Raw genomic sequence first — 15178 nt, 5'->3', positions numbered from 1 at the left:
CTGCAGGCTCATTCCCAGTACACATGCCATGCAAATGTTTGTCAGTCAAGCAACATTACAGTCATGGCCTAAAATATTTCTGTCAGATAACACATCACTTCTTCCCAAAAATTGTTGCAGTTCTTTGGTATTCTCATGTTTATTTCTTTTGTTTCATCAGCGAACCTCCACCATGTTTGACTGTAGGGATCGTGTTCTTTTCTTTGAAGGCCTCAGTTTGTTTTCTGAAAACAGCAGAATGATGTGCTTGACCAAAAACCTCTATTGCAGTCTCATCTGTCCACAGGACATTCTCCCAGAAGGATTGTGGCTTCTTCAGGTGAGTTTTGGCAACCTCCAATATGGCTTTCTTTTTGTGTTTCTCTATCAGCAGTGGGGTCCCCCTGGGTCTCCTACCAGAGAGTCCCTCGTCATTCAGATGGCGAAGGATAGTGTGAGCTGACACTGTTGCACCCTGTGCCTGCAGGTCAGCTTGAATTTGTTTGGAAGTTGATTGAGGTTCTTTATCCACCATTCGAACAAACCTTTATTGCAATCTGTCATCTATTTCACTATTTCATCCATGTCCAGGGAGATTAGCTACAGCGCCATGGGCTGTAAAGTTCTTGACAATGTTGAGCACACTGGACACAGGAACAGCCAGATATCTGGAGATGGACTTGTGGCCTTGAGAGTGTCCAGGCTTTTCCACTACTGTGGTTCTCAGATGCTCAGACAATGCTTTACTATTCTTTGCTTCAATGCAAACAAAAGAAATAAACATGAGAATACCAACGAATTTGTGATCACAACAATTTTATGGGAAAAGTGGTGACAGAAATGCAGGGGTGACAATATTTTTGGCCATGATTGTAGGTGCCAGTGCAGCTAATGCAATGCAACATCTCCAACAAACCAGTGTTACTCCTGCCCCTCATCCCAGTGTCTCCATGCAAACACATTGGGAGATGAGCTATGAAAGTCAGCCTCGTGCATATGCAGACGGGCACGAGGGCAGGGACAGAAGGGATGGGAACAAGGAGGAAAGGACAGACTGGGGAAAAAGAGAAAATAAGGGCAACTAATAGGCTGATGAACACAGACAGAAACAGTGAGAGAGCGAGGGTCACCTCCCCCCTCCCAATGGGTGCTGAGTACACAATCTGTGTGAGGTGTATCGGTCACAGAGCGGTCGCTTATAAAGTTAGGCTTTTCAAGAGGACATAAATAAAGACAATGCACGAGTAATTGCAAAAAAAAAAAAAAGATACAAATGTGGGTCAGAGGTCAACATGAGGTCGGTATGAGGTCAGAGTTCAGAGAGGAGTGAGAAGGAGGAAGAATAGGGCGGCTAGGCTGCAGATGACATGTCCAGAGAAACACACAGAGGACTGAGGACATTCAGTGCACCAACACTAGACCTAAAAATACTCACACTACTACACATGCAAGCACAGGCAGACAGACTAACAGACAAGGTATTACTCCATCATGATTTACTGTATGATTTAATGACCTTGACTAAACCTTATAAATGTGCTTACCTACAGTAAAGGTGCCCGAGGACCATGATGGACAAATCTTTGGAAATATATATATATATATATATACTGTGTGTCCTTTCATGACTAAATGTTGGATGAGACAATCAAGACCACTCTCCTGTCTGTCCAGTTACTGTGAAGTTACCACTCAGATTAGCTTATCATAAAGATTGGAAATATGGGGAAACACCTAGCCCAGCTCTGTCCAAACATTTTTTTTAAAAATCAGCCACGCCAAGTTACATCTTGTTTGTTGTGATTTGAGTCATTTGGTGGACTTTTTACTATTTCATGGTAAGATCTTAGCAGGACACCTGTGGATACTGCGTCCAGCCAAAAACAATGCCTGGACAGAAGCAAGCTACCCGTTTCTCTCTGTTTCTAGCCTTTATGTTAAAACTGGCTATTCAGACATGAGATTCATGTCATCTTCTCATTGAATGTTTGGCAAGAAAAAAAATATTTCCTAAAAAACTTTTTTCTATAACACTGATAATTTAATTAATTCACCTGTGGAGAAAATTGAGAAATAAGCAATTCAAAAATTAATCAATACATTTAATGCACAAGGAAATCAAATATTATCACTCTCTCTGACTAATTAGATTATTCCAAATTTTGCCCACAACAAAAACACTAATAGAATTACTCAAGACAAGAGAACTTACTCATCTCTATATGGAATAACTAGACCATTTAGAGCTTAGCCAATAGAAAGTGTTTTACCAAAGGGCTATTCACTGAAGGATAGTCTACAGAACCACTGACTCATCAGCATCAACATTTAATCATAGTTTTCTGTATACGTCATTGCATTTCTCTCTTACAGTACAGTCAATCAATCAATACAGAGTAAAATGTACAACCAAGGGCACTACAGAGGCTGTAGTAGAGTAGGAGTGTCCTGAGTCCCCCTGCATGTTGCTAGAGTAAAATCCTGCAAAAGTTGGATGTTTGTGGCAGCTTTCATACACAACAACATCACAGGGAATAAAAAAAGGCATGAGGACAACAAAGAGAATGCAGTAGGAAACAAACTTTACCTTGAATTCAGCAGATTTTAGGGATAGAGGAAATACGTCTACTGGAAGAGTGGCTTGGAATTAAGAAAAAGGGAAGGGACATGAGCGAAGGGGCTGCATTGTGGGCTCTGGGCAGGGAACTTACCATTGGTCATACCAGGGGAGAGGTGGTCTCTCTTGTTGTTTCGTTGTCTGCTGAGGTCATGGGAGCCTTGTCTTGCAGTCTGAGGCGGCTGGCCCTCCAACATGTTCACGATGTCGATGCGGTCAATGCTCTTCAGAGCTGTGAATAAGCTCTCCACTGCAGTGAAGATGCATGACAGAGAGGTACCACCAGACAAGGACAAAAGGAAGCAGGACAGGGGCCCCCAGGACAAACAGCAATACAGTTACAACAGCCACTGGATACAGAAAATCTGAGAATATGGGATGAGAGATATACCTAGCAATCTCAGATCTCATATACTCACTCTTGGCCCTCTTGCCCTCACGTGTTGCCCACAGATTGAGCAGTGCCGAGCTCTGGTCCAGCAGGGAGTTTGGATTCTCCACACGGATCTTATTGATGTCATCCACACTGAGCTGAAGCTCGCGTGCCAACTCTGTTTAGAAAATGGGAACGAGAAGATCAAAAAAGCAAGGGAAATATTTATATTATTTAGCCTACGAGTCATGCTGTTGCAGCATACACAGACTTGGTGCAGTGGCACACTGCTTCACAGTAGCTCTATCTAGAAGAGGAAGAGTAATCATTCTGTAAAACAGCCATGGTTCTTGGCAGAAAACAGAAAACAACTTCATTGGCTAGTTTCCATTTTATAGCTTTGATTCATCAGTAGCAAGCTAGGCAAGCTTGTCAGGCATACGGTAAACATGGATGGTTTACAGCACGCAAGTACAAATTCTGTATATTTATGTTCAATTACCAGCCCAGCTCAGTCCCAGCTGTTCAGCAATCACTGCCATCTTCAGCTCAGTCCTCTCCATGGCACTCATCGATGCTTCAGAAACCAGGGAACAACTGAAACTTTAATATCTAAGTCTGTACATTTTATTTAATCATTATAAGAAAATGGGAAGATACAATCATTTGCAAGTGTGAGAGTGAGAGCCTGATACCCATTGCAGGTTCATTTAGGGCGCTGTATCTTTCTCTTAAAGCCAGTGGAGTCAGAGTTCGCCTCCGGTCTTCACTCCCAACAATCTGCCAGTTATAAGCAAACACCACAGAAGTCATACATACTGAAAATGATTGAATACACCATACAGTCCGTGTATGTCAAGAGCTGTACCTTGATACATGGAGGCATAGTAATGTTGAGGTTACAGAGCACGTGTTGGCTGTCCTCATACTTGGTGGACTTGCGTAAGAAAGACAGAAATCCAGTGGGCTCTTTGCTACCGTCTCTTACCTTAGACACACAGACACAGGGAGAGCAGTGAAGACACAAACATAAGCAGAAGGGAGATAGAGCGGGTGAAATAAGATTTGTATGAGAAAGCCAAATACCTTAACAGATACAGGAAGTCTGTTATCTCTGAAGGCCTGGAAGCTGAAGCAGCGAGGCTGTTGGGTGGCCTTCCTCACTGGTACAAGATTCCCTGAACACTCCAGGTGAAGTGGCATTCCCTCCATCACCTGTAAGACAAGACAGGTGGAATGAACCTGTGAGAAACAGCACCTGTGTTTCCTGTCATCATAGCCAACAAACCTCAAGTAATGAGCTGAAGGTGTTTGACTGTGGTTTTGAGTACTTAATTTAAAAATACTTGACCCAAAAAATAAATAAATAAAAAACTACAGTTTTACCACATCAGTATGATGCACTGAACCTTGTCTCCAGGGTTGGGTAGTCACAGATTACATGTAACTGACATTACAAAAAATAAGTAACTATAATCAGCCCAGATTACATTTGAAAAACTGCATAGTTAAATTACAATTACAATGTCAAGGATTACTTGATTACTTTTTGAATAGGCTACATCTTTAAATTATGGTGATTTTAAGATTATGAAAGTTCTTCTATGATAATCAATGCTATTAGCTCATGAAAGACGAGTCTGGTTTACAGGGATTTTTTAGACAAGTGTGCCACTCTGTGGTGGGAAAAGAATGGTGTTGACATTAACCCTGTTTGTTCTTCTGCAGTGTGTTTTCCAACAGTAAATTGCAAGGCACGTGAATCCAGTTCAGTGGTTTATTCACCTTGTATGTAAAAACAGGTTGGAATCTGTAGCAGGGCAGCACAGGTTGCACAGCACATATGCTAGTACAAGAGGAGGACTGGTAAGATCCTTATCCTTACCCTTAACCCCAGGAGGAACCGCTAAACACGTTAACATTTTGAACAAGAGCTCCTATTGCGCAACAATAGCAAACTGCTTCCTGTGGCTTTTGATTAAGAAATAAATTGCATTGAAAAGGTTTTCAGAAAACTAAAGCAAAAGGTGTTTTGTGGAAAAACACACATTTTGAAATAAAAAATGTGTGCCTGTGTCACTTCTTTTTAGTAAAAAGTGCAATATTTTCCATCTTTAATTTTGAAATAATCAATCCAAAAGTAATCCAAGTACTCAAATTAGATTACACTTCTTTTCTAAACTAATGTTACCGATTACACATATTGCCATGTAATTTGTACTCAGTTACTGACTGCATTTCAAATAATCTGGTCCAACTCTGCTCATCTGCAAACTGACCTCTATGTCTCTGCTGCGTGCCACCTCTGTGAAGTTCTCATGTTGCTCCAGGGTTTTATCCATCTTATCGTCCGTCATGCAGTAGCAGCGCAGGCGGCCCTCGCGCAGCTCATTCATCTTTGCAAACACCACAAACTTGGCCATGTAGGGAACAGCTGATAGTTCTCTGTAGAGCAGGTTGGCAAAAGAGACGGCCTCAGCTGTCCGGGGACAGTCTGCAAGCCAGAATCTGAACGGAAATGATGACAGGAAATCACAGTATTGCACATAAATCTGTCTGTTCTTTGACTTTTATGACCACAGTTGAGCTGCTTGCCAACTGAACTTACCGTGCTGAAACATTGGTTGTAAAACTGGCACAGTCATTAGTATAGATGAGCTTGGTGGTGCCAGTAATGTCCTCCCATTGGGCTGGGGCTGTGCCACCTTGGAATTGTTCAGGATGAGAAAGAGAAAACTGATTACTGTGCCCTAATCAAAGGTCACCAAGAAACTTGTCAGTGCTGGTACAAAATAAGAACAAAAACTTTTTCATCCAGCTATGCCACGAAGATCTTTCACAGCTGCAAGTCATCGATTTTACCCCAGAAACCTTTGTGCCATGGAAGGAACCTGCTCCTGTCAACTCAAACACACACTTACCCACACACACACACACACACACCAGTCATGGCATGTAGTACCTATGACAGAGCAAAGCAGACGTAGACTGGTGGTGTCGCCCTCCCCAGAGTCTCGGGGGCTCTCCCTCCAGGACGGGGGCAGGGGGATACGGAGGCCGATGGGTCGGTGAAACTTGCGCCGTCGAGGCTCCACAGTGACCACAGGGCTAAAGTTTGCTTGGTTACCCAGAAGTTTTGCAACCAGCTCATCTGAAACTGGCTGAGCCTGAGATTAAAAGTAAATGATGTGGAGAGTGGGTATATAACATGGGCACAGGTTCGATGATGTGGTGGACCAAAAGAGAAATATGACAGAAGATGAAGAAACATATGACCAAGCAATGAAGATTTAAAATAAGGTTTTGAGAAAACAAGATAATTGGTAGCATGAGGTAACGGGAGGTTGATGACAGGGCAATAGATAAGGATAAATGGTAAAAGAAAAAACAACCAAACAGGGAAACATTAAAGAAGAAAAAGATGAAGACAAAGAGAAAGAAAAGGCTGCTGTGAATAAACAGCTCCATGGTTTAAACAATACATTTGGAAAGACAAAACAAAATGGTTATTGGACTTAATAATTTTTTTTATTGTGAAATGTAACAGTGATGAAGCTTTTACAATCATTAATACAAAATGGATATCAAACACAAAGGCACTGTGGTTTTTCACAAGGCCATTCATGACATGATTACTACAGCAACATTCAGATTAAATAGATGTTACTAAATTATGAAGTAATTAAAATTCTATTGTATAAGTTAAATATAATGTCTCTTTCACTTACATTCAATTACTTTCACTATTTTCAGCTTAGAGGTTGCAGAATATGTTTTGATTATCATCAATTCATTCATGTGTTTACAGGACATAGTGGAAGGTTCCTCCATACTGTACTGAGACACATTCGGATATTGCAATTAGTTGCTGATCTATATATTCATAATGAGTTTTGAATTGGATTTCTTTAAGTTTGTTAGAAATAGGAATTAATACAATCAGAGTCTTGAGTTGGAACAAAATCACACACTGTTAAACAGATTTATACAGTGGGTATACTGTGTAACCTGTCAGAATGAAATCACATGCAAATGGAAACTTGAAATCACAAAATCAGCAAATCTGAGCAAACAGTTTATACTGATTTATCAAACACTGCAAAGAATTATGAAGGAAGAAAATGTGGCACTTTATGTAAATGAAAGCAAACAAACTGGTTAAATGAAAAGTACTGTGCCAAAATAGGTTTTCTGAAAAATCTGAGTTTAAGAAATGCCCTTTTCATAAGATTTGTATAACTAGTGTATGTTGACTTAGTTTTTATAAATAACTAAATATGCTAAAAAATAATTTTTCATGTCTTTGGTGTGTTTGTGAAAACCTAAAGATAAGAAAATACAGAAGAAGCATGTAGGAACACAAAAATTCCAATGAAATGATGTAATTTTCTCAAATTAGTGTGTTAAATAATCTAAATACAGGGTTTTGTTGGTGATATACATACATAAGTCAGACAGGCATAACTGAAGATAAAGGCAATAACAAAACAGCACTAAATGAGCAGTTCATAGTTGTATGAAGATGTCATGTGCATGTCCTGTGTTCAATAAAAGACAAAAAGGTCCTCTAAAATGTTAAAAGCAAAATAAAAAAAAACAAAAATTAAATCAGGATAACTCGGCACAAGAACTGATATGATCAGTACATTCCAACATTAATCAAAGACTGTCTTCTCCTTCCTTCTCCTCATCGTCCCATCTCACCTGCAGCCCCAGGCGGACTCGTTTGGTAACTGCTGTTTCAGGAAACGTTGCCTGGACCATGGGCACCAGTTTACTCATCAGCGAACCTCCCTCTGGACCGACGAGGTCACTCTCTTGCTGGACGCGGGAAACAACAGCAAAATAAAGGGGGAAGTCTGTAGAGATGATGCGGTGGATTCGCTTCTTACAGAGTTCCTCTTGACTTTCTAAGTCTGGGTTGAGAAGAGAAGGTTACAGTCCTTAAGCTGTGACATGCTTGGGTGGTAGCCTGAGATCAAGTGTTTAAACTCTTACCCTCATCCATCCCATTGAGGATTGTTTCCAGCACTTCATCACCATAGCGATTGCGATGTTCTTTCCAGACGGAGCCGTTCTCACTCCTCAGCACCACAAGCTCCCGGTCACCATGACCCAGAGCAGCAAAGTGAGGGATCTCCACTATCACCGGTCTGCAATGCCATGAGCAAGGCAAACATAGTAAAGAGTACTACTTTTATCAGTGTGCAGACTACACATTACACTTGAGCTTGTACTGTAGGAACTACAAAAAACACCAGTGTCATATTTGCTGAGTATTATAATAGTAATAAACTATATTTATAGACCAACCTCCTAAAACAGGGTTTACAAAGTGAAACAGTAAGCAATTTAAACAACAAACATCTCAAAACATAAATAAAAATAACATTTAAAGGAGAATACAAAAACTTAACATGCTTTTGGATTGGAGGAACTTAATAATAACTTTAATAGTTCTTAGTACTACTGGAAGAACTACCCTCTTTTTTGTGTGTCCACACCGGAGGAACTGAGAATGATAATAGTTCTTAGAACGCTGTTTTGAGGGACTATTTTAGCTCCTACTTCAGGGCAGGTACTCTCCAAGCCAAGAGGAGCCATGAATGATGTACATCTACATGGACTGCAGCAGTATTATTGTCAATTTTAGCTGCAGTCCACCAACATAAGCCGCTGCAGAGAGTTAGTAGCTCCTTATATAATTAAAGTTAGCAACATACAACTTGCTGGTAATGTAATGTTACTATGTGTTAACTATTGTGAACTTGTTGGCTAATCGCTAACAGTCAGCCTGCTTAGTGTTACATCACTTCAGCGTCCCTATCAAGCTGCAACCTCCAAGGCTGAGAAATGAAGCCAAGGCAGAAGTGTTAAAACCTGCAGTTCCTTGAACAGTCACTTGAGGCTGGCTCCAAAAGGGAGTCAATCCCCATAGACTCCCATGTTAAAATGCCCAACTTTTACAGCAGAAATAAACATTTAAAGGCTGGTTTTGGTCTCTTTAGCCAATTTGTCTTTACATGACAAGTGTAATGAGGGTGAGTTTTTTTTAATTTTTTTTAATTTTTTAAATAACTCACCCGTTTTAACTATACTGGGATTAAAAGTTATGCATAATTCAGGGAATGGCCACTTTAAGTGACAGGTGGGAAGGACCCATCATGGGTGGCTAACTGCTAGCTGTCTAGTGAGCTCTACTCATGCTCCAGCTCTTTGCCCAGTTTTGGATTAGCCATAGCAGGCAGAGTGAAGCACCACCAAGGTGGCGATGGCCAGGCTTGAGCTTCAAAACTGCTCTCCAGAAAACCAATGGGTGACGTCACGGTGGGTTTATCCATCTTTTATATACAGTCAGTGGTTCCTACTTGCAGTGCAATAGCAAACAGAAAAAAGCCTGTAAAGGTGTGTAGTTCCTGGGGGAGCTCTCTAGTGGGATAGTCCCTGAACTGTTTGGTCCGCCTTGAGTTCCCTACCCCAGGAACTGCATGCCAGCTGGACCCAGAGAGATGATTCTGCTGGCCAGCCCTTCTCCCTCCACCAGTGGAGGGGGGCTTGTCAGTTTCTGCGGCTTCACCAAGCGGCAGGTGATGCGGGTGGGGGCCGCACAGGTCCGTGGAGGTATGATGACACGCAGACCATTGTGCCTGCTGCCTCGCATTGAGCCACCACGAGCATCCACCATAAAACTGACCAAGAACCTGTTGTTGGACAAGGATTGTGAAAATGAGCTGCCAGATCAGACAGTAATTAGACAGTAAGTGAAATAAAAGGCTTCTTGATGTTATATTGCTGTGCTGACCCTGTGTGTATGGGACTTGCAACTGGGCTGACATTATCAGATGTCTCAGTTGCTGGACTGCTCGGAATCAGTGAGTCCTCATCATATTCTTTGGGCAGTGGAAGTGGAGTGTGCTGCTATAAGAAACAGAAAGACAAACTGTTCTCAAAAGAACACTGTTTAGCATAAGCCCAAAAGTCTATCACTTATGTGCACTATCACAGGATATAAATACGGCTATGATGGAAGGTTAGGGCTTTTAAAGTGCTATTTGTACAGGGATATGCAGAAGATACAGCATTGACCTTCAAAACACCACAGAAGAGAAATTCTTCAGTTATATTAATGTCAAGTTACAGAAAAGAGTGAAACTAAAACAGAAAGTCACCTAAAAGTCTAATCAAACTGTGGTTACATCACAGATCTGATAAAAGATGCTACTGAGTTGCATTATGGAAAAATTAAAGATCTAGTGGTTTTGGATTTTCGCCATTTACTAGGGAATAAAAGTCTGGTATCCTGGCATATGTTGCCTTAATTTTGAACATTTGTTTTTAAAAGTCTCTTTCAAGTTCCCTAAAGCTATGGAAGTACAGTACTAAATTGCTGGCATACTCCTTTAATCTTCTTAGTCAAACAGCTTTATACAGTACCTGATCTATCTCGTGCTCTTTCAGCATGATGGTCTCTGGAGAGACACGAGGTATCCTGGGAATGGCTGGTGAGTAATTCCTGTGGTATGAAAAGAAACAAATCCAATTAAAGAAGGTGTCTCTACATCTCACCTCCTCCCAAGCGCTCATCCCTAGTGTTTTGTGAGTGTCTAGGGTGTATCCCCCTCTATCCATCCACCTATGAGCATGTGGCTACTAGCTTGGCTCTCCCCCCTTCTTCCCAGCCCAGCCCCCCTTACGCTGTGCCCAGCCCTCTCTCGTACTCCAGTGATTTCTTGGGGGAGAGGAAATCGTCATCATGGTCTTTCATGCCATCCATCTTCAAGTACCTGGCCCCTTCTGTCCCCAAGAGCTCCTCTCCTTCAGAGAACAACATGCCAAAGAGAGCGAACATATGGTGGTCAGGTTGAGGAAACGGCACAAGAGAGAAAAGAAAGAAAAGAATAAGCCAGTGGTTAGAAGGGTTAGACAACATGACAACCCAGGGTTTAGGCAATGGCACTGTGTTTTAGGGGTTAGACTGGTGAGATGAGACATTAATGAAGACATTCTGTACACTGACCAGTCAAGGGCAAAACATGAGCTATAGCCACTTCAGTAGAATGACAAAGATTTAAAATATAGGCTCTGAGGACAGGAAGTTAGTGATGGCCTTTCTTCCATTAAAAGGAGTTTTTCCTCCCTGCTGTCACCAAGTGCTTGCTCAAGGGGGATTTGTTGGGTTTTTCCTCTATAATATTAATAATAGTAAGGTCTATACCTTACTTTGTAAAGTGTCCTGAGATGACTTTTGTTGTGATTTGGCGCTATACAAATAAAACTGAATTGAATTGAATTTCTTGGATTTCACCAGCAACTAAAGTGAATATTCCGTGTGTATGATTTTGTTACCGTATAAGCACAGCTTGTGTGAGTGGGGGGCTGTACACTCCAAAGGCAAAGTGATTTTGTACTGTAGGTGCCATTACACTATGTCTGACTCTGTGGGTCCCACAGGCTCATGTGTCAGCTTATGTTCAGGGTTTCATTTTAAGATTCCAGATGTGACATGGGCCTTTCAGACTGCAGCTTCAGTCTGTCAGTTAAATTACCAGGGGACTAAAACAGCAAGGCATAATGTCCTCTGACATCACTGACAGCGGTGTTGTTAATTTGAGGTATTTAAAGTTACCTGCAATTTTTGGCTACTTGAGGGAAGCAGAAAACAAGCTGTGACTGCTGACTTGATAGCAATCAGTTACTTATTTACAAATCCAGTAAATACAAAGAAACAACATTTATTTGGTGACACATTTCTTTGCATCTTACACAATTCCAATATTCCCTCTCCTTTTAGCTCTGTTTTCACTGTCCACAAACTCTTGGGGGGAATATCTGGCTCAGTGTCTGAAAGTCACTGTAAGCCTGAGAGCTAGCGCTGAGGGTAACTGTTGAAATCAGGCAATAATTCTGTGTGAACAACAAGGTGCACCTCCAAATATGAATTGCTGGAGCTCACAGAGCACGTTTTAATTTTTAACCAAATATTCAATTAATTTGATAGTAATAACAATGGCTTAGTTACTTGAAGGGGTGTGTTACAACTTGTATTGAAAGTAAATACAACTGTTAAAAAAAGGATTGCTGCCATAACATTCCGGAGGTTCCAATCCTAAAAAACAAGCCCACTTAAGGTTCCGGTTGGAGCGCAAGTGCAGATCTCAGGCTTGGATATGATTCAAAGACTATGGTATAAAAAGCTCATTCATAATGCAAGTGAACTCTTTGGTCAATGTCAACCTTAGTACGATAAAACAGAGAATGAGAATGAGTGTGCATTATCTGCACACTAACTCTATGAGGCTGACATTAGCTTACTAATGGATTTTCCTTTGTCAGTCCGGTTTATATAGACATATGAAGAACACTGTTATAGTCAGTGGTTAAAGACATTTAAGGCTGAACCCCAAGGACACCTGGCTTAGATTGAGAATAATCTTTGATTTATTTCACCTTTTGATACAGGACGTACAAGCTCTCGGCAAAATGCTTCACTGAATTCTGCACTGTTAATAATATTAGTTTGGAGAATAGCAAAACTGAGTATTGACTGTTGCCTTTCTGTTTAAATTAAATGGTTTTTATTAAATTATTAGGATCATAATAGAACAAAGGCATCACTCTATTATTTTAAACTCGACATAGCTTGACTACAGGTATGCTACAGAATACTGTTAACATAGAGCCTCGATTTTCATGCTGCTGTACACTCAGACAACTTGTATATACTGTATTTCACCTATCATAACTTAACATTAAAAATGTAGTATTATTTCTGTACATATGCATTGTTATCAGAAAAATACTATATCTCCTTTAAAATAGTTAGAACATATTCTGCTAGATCATTTGGGGAGGTGCCAGGGTGCTCGGGGGATTGCCTTCATCCAAAGTTTGAGGCATTTTAGGTCATTTAATGGCAAAGTGTAATGAGACCTTTTAATATTGTGAGCCTTATTTTTCCAGAGCAGTACAGAAATTTCACCTATACTTAAGTTTACACCCAACAAGATGTTGCTGTTTTCTCCTAAATATCTGCTATACGCTCTACACCGGAACCTGGGCGCAAAGTATTATGGGATATCGTAACAGGGCAAATGGAGGAAAAGAGACACCTGGGGAGTTAGAGAATGAGGGTATTACTGAAGGACATATCAAGGTTACAGACATGGGTGCTACAGGTGCATGCCAATGAAACACCAGGGCCACCGTCACAGTGAGCACCACTACAGAGGGACAGTGTGAAAGAGAAAGACGAAGAGTAAGCTTGAAATGGAGCCACAGACTTTATTGCAATGACCTATGAGTGCTGCACAAAGAAAGAAAGAGACATTCATACCTAATGTTAGCTGTGCAATTCCTAAAAAAGGGCAAAGGTAAAAAGGAATTTTAAAAAATTATATTTATGTGACCAGTTCAAACATCATTACATCACCTTAGTCCATTACACAGTGGTCACCTGTTTTATATGATCAATAATGACAATAGTGTTTTACCTTCATCTTCAGACACGTCTAGTATCTCATCTACTGTTTCTGGGAAACTCATACGATGTTTCTCTGTAGTCGTCTGCAGGGCACAGACAGAGGAGGGAGAACCAGTTACAGATATAACAGTAAGAAGTTTTGAACTTGAATTTTTAATATGTGATTATCATGGTCAAATAATGCCAGCACTGTATCCAGCAGGCCATAGTAGTGTTTCTAAAGTTCTCACCATGGAAACCGTCTCCTCAGTGACAAGCTTAAGGACATCAATCACAGAGATGTATCCCAACCTCTTAGCAATAGCCAGGGCTGAAGTACCATTCTAGCACACAGAGAGGAGCAGATGGATCAGATCAGTTTAAAAAAACCCCGCCTTTTAGTGAGTTTAATGGAATACCAGGTATATTCATATTCATGCTTACTGTAGTGGTCTCGTTGGGCTGGGCTCCATGCTTCAGTAACAGTGTCACAATGTCTGTGTGTCCCTGCTGGGCTGCCTGGTGCAGAGGAGTGTAACCAAGCTGGATGAGAGACAAAAGACAAGACAAAACAAATCATTACAATATGCCAATTTTGGAACTTTTGGAAGTTTCTACTACCTTTACAGACCAAATGTCAGACTGTTTAATCAAGAAAACAATGAGTAGATTACATATCAATGAAAACAATCATTAGTTAGAACTAACCTTTCTGGCATAAACTGTACTTCTAACTACAACACATTTGTGCATGTATTGTATCATGATATAACTAAACAAGCACCAATTTTAAACTGCAACAATTACTGGAACTCTTCTTGGAACTAACAATGAGTCCGGTTTTCAAACAAAGTTACTCCCACCTTCCCTGTGTGCAAAAAAGCTATGCATTCATGTCTCATAGTTGGAAAAGAAACAGGTCCAGTCTTTGCTTCACATGCTTGTAACATTACACTTAAAGGCATAAAATGGTGTCATCCCAATAAACCATTTTGTACAAAGCTCAGTGCTAACAGCTGGGAAAACCCTGCTGCAGTCATGATCTGTGTTTTTAACTGTGTATTTACTGATGAAGGAGACAAAGATGGCAGACACAGTGTAGCTCTGTGACTCATTCCTGGGATAATTCTGTTGAAATTTTATCCATAACCAGAGAGAAGCACTCACCCTTGTTTTGCTGTTAACATTGGCCTGTTGCTGCAGGAGGAACTTCACCATCTTGATGTTGCCATAGTGACACGCTACATGCAGAGGGGTGTAACCCATCTGAGAGGAGAGAGACAAAACATTAAAAAAAAAAAAAAAAAAAAAAAAATCAAACAAATCAAATAGCATAACTTTGGTGTTTTAATGACCCTTTAATTGGACTAGATTGCGTAGATTTAATCGTACTTGGGGTTCAGCGTCTCATGAATATCACATAATGGTTCAAATGCAAGAACATCCCATTAGACCAAAGACTGGGGGGGGGGGAAAGAACAGAGAGTTTGCATACATAAAATCAATGAGATGCTTTAAAAAAAAATCTACTTCAAATTATCACAAAGGGAAAAGATTTACACAGTAAAATTATTTTGAGAAGAGAGCGACGATAAAGCTTTAGGCTGCAATCTAGGAAAGAGAGGTTGCAGCCATTTCCTGTGTATGCTATGATATAAAAGCCCTTTATGAATAGATTAAAATCAAGGACCGTGACGTCGCCCGGCATGGCGCAGCCGGGGCCCCACCCTGGAGCCAGGCCCGGGGTTGG

At 40.8% G+C, this 15178-nt stretch overlaps 1 protein-coding gene across 1 annotated transcript in view; it reads right to left on the bottom strand.

The window, feature by feature from the left end:
* ank1a (ankyrin 1, erythrocytic a) overlaps window positions 1–15178 on the bottom strand; it is a 94694-nt gene that overhangs the window by 12715 nt on the left and 66801 nt on the right. The window contains 20 exon segments of the mRNA XM_020602476.1: window positions 2691–2846; window positions 3016–3147; window positions 3472–3546; window positions 3665–3749; window positions 3838–3957; window positions 4056–4184; window positions 5249–5477; window positions 5578–5674; window positions 5932–6136; window positions 7674–7885; window positions 7968–8122; window positions 9446–9670; window positions 9772–9887; window positions 10404–10482; window positions 10664–10784; window positions 13303–13323; window positions 13460–13532; window positions 13680–13772; window positions 13873–13971; window positions 14596–14694. Of these exon segments, the coding sequence (XP_020458132.1) occupies window positions 2691–2846; window positions 3016–3147; window positions 3472–3546; window positions 3665–3749; window positions 3838–3957; window positions 4056–4184; window positions 5249–5477; window positions 5578–5674; window positions 5932–6136; window positions 7674–7885; window positions 7968–8122; window positions 9446–9670; window positions 9772–9887; window positions 10404–10482; window positions 10664–10784; window positions 13303–13323; window positions 13460–13532; window positions 13680–13772; window positions 13873–13971; window positions 14596–14694 (2521 nt within the window).

Source organism: Monopterus albus, unplaced genomic scaffold (assembly GCF_001952655.1).
Source record: "Monopterus albus unplaced genomic scaffold, M_albus_1.0 scaffold56.1, whole genome shotgun sequence".
In the NCBI taxonomy this organism is placed as follows: Eukaryota; Metazoa; Chordata; class Actinopteri; order Synbranchiformes; family Synbranchidae; genus Monopterus; species Monopterus albus.
This window is presented reverse-complemented; position numbering and strand designations above follow the sequence as displayed.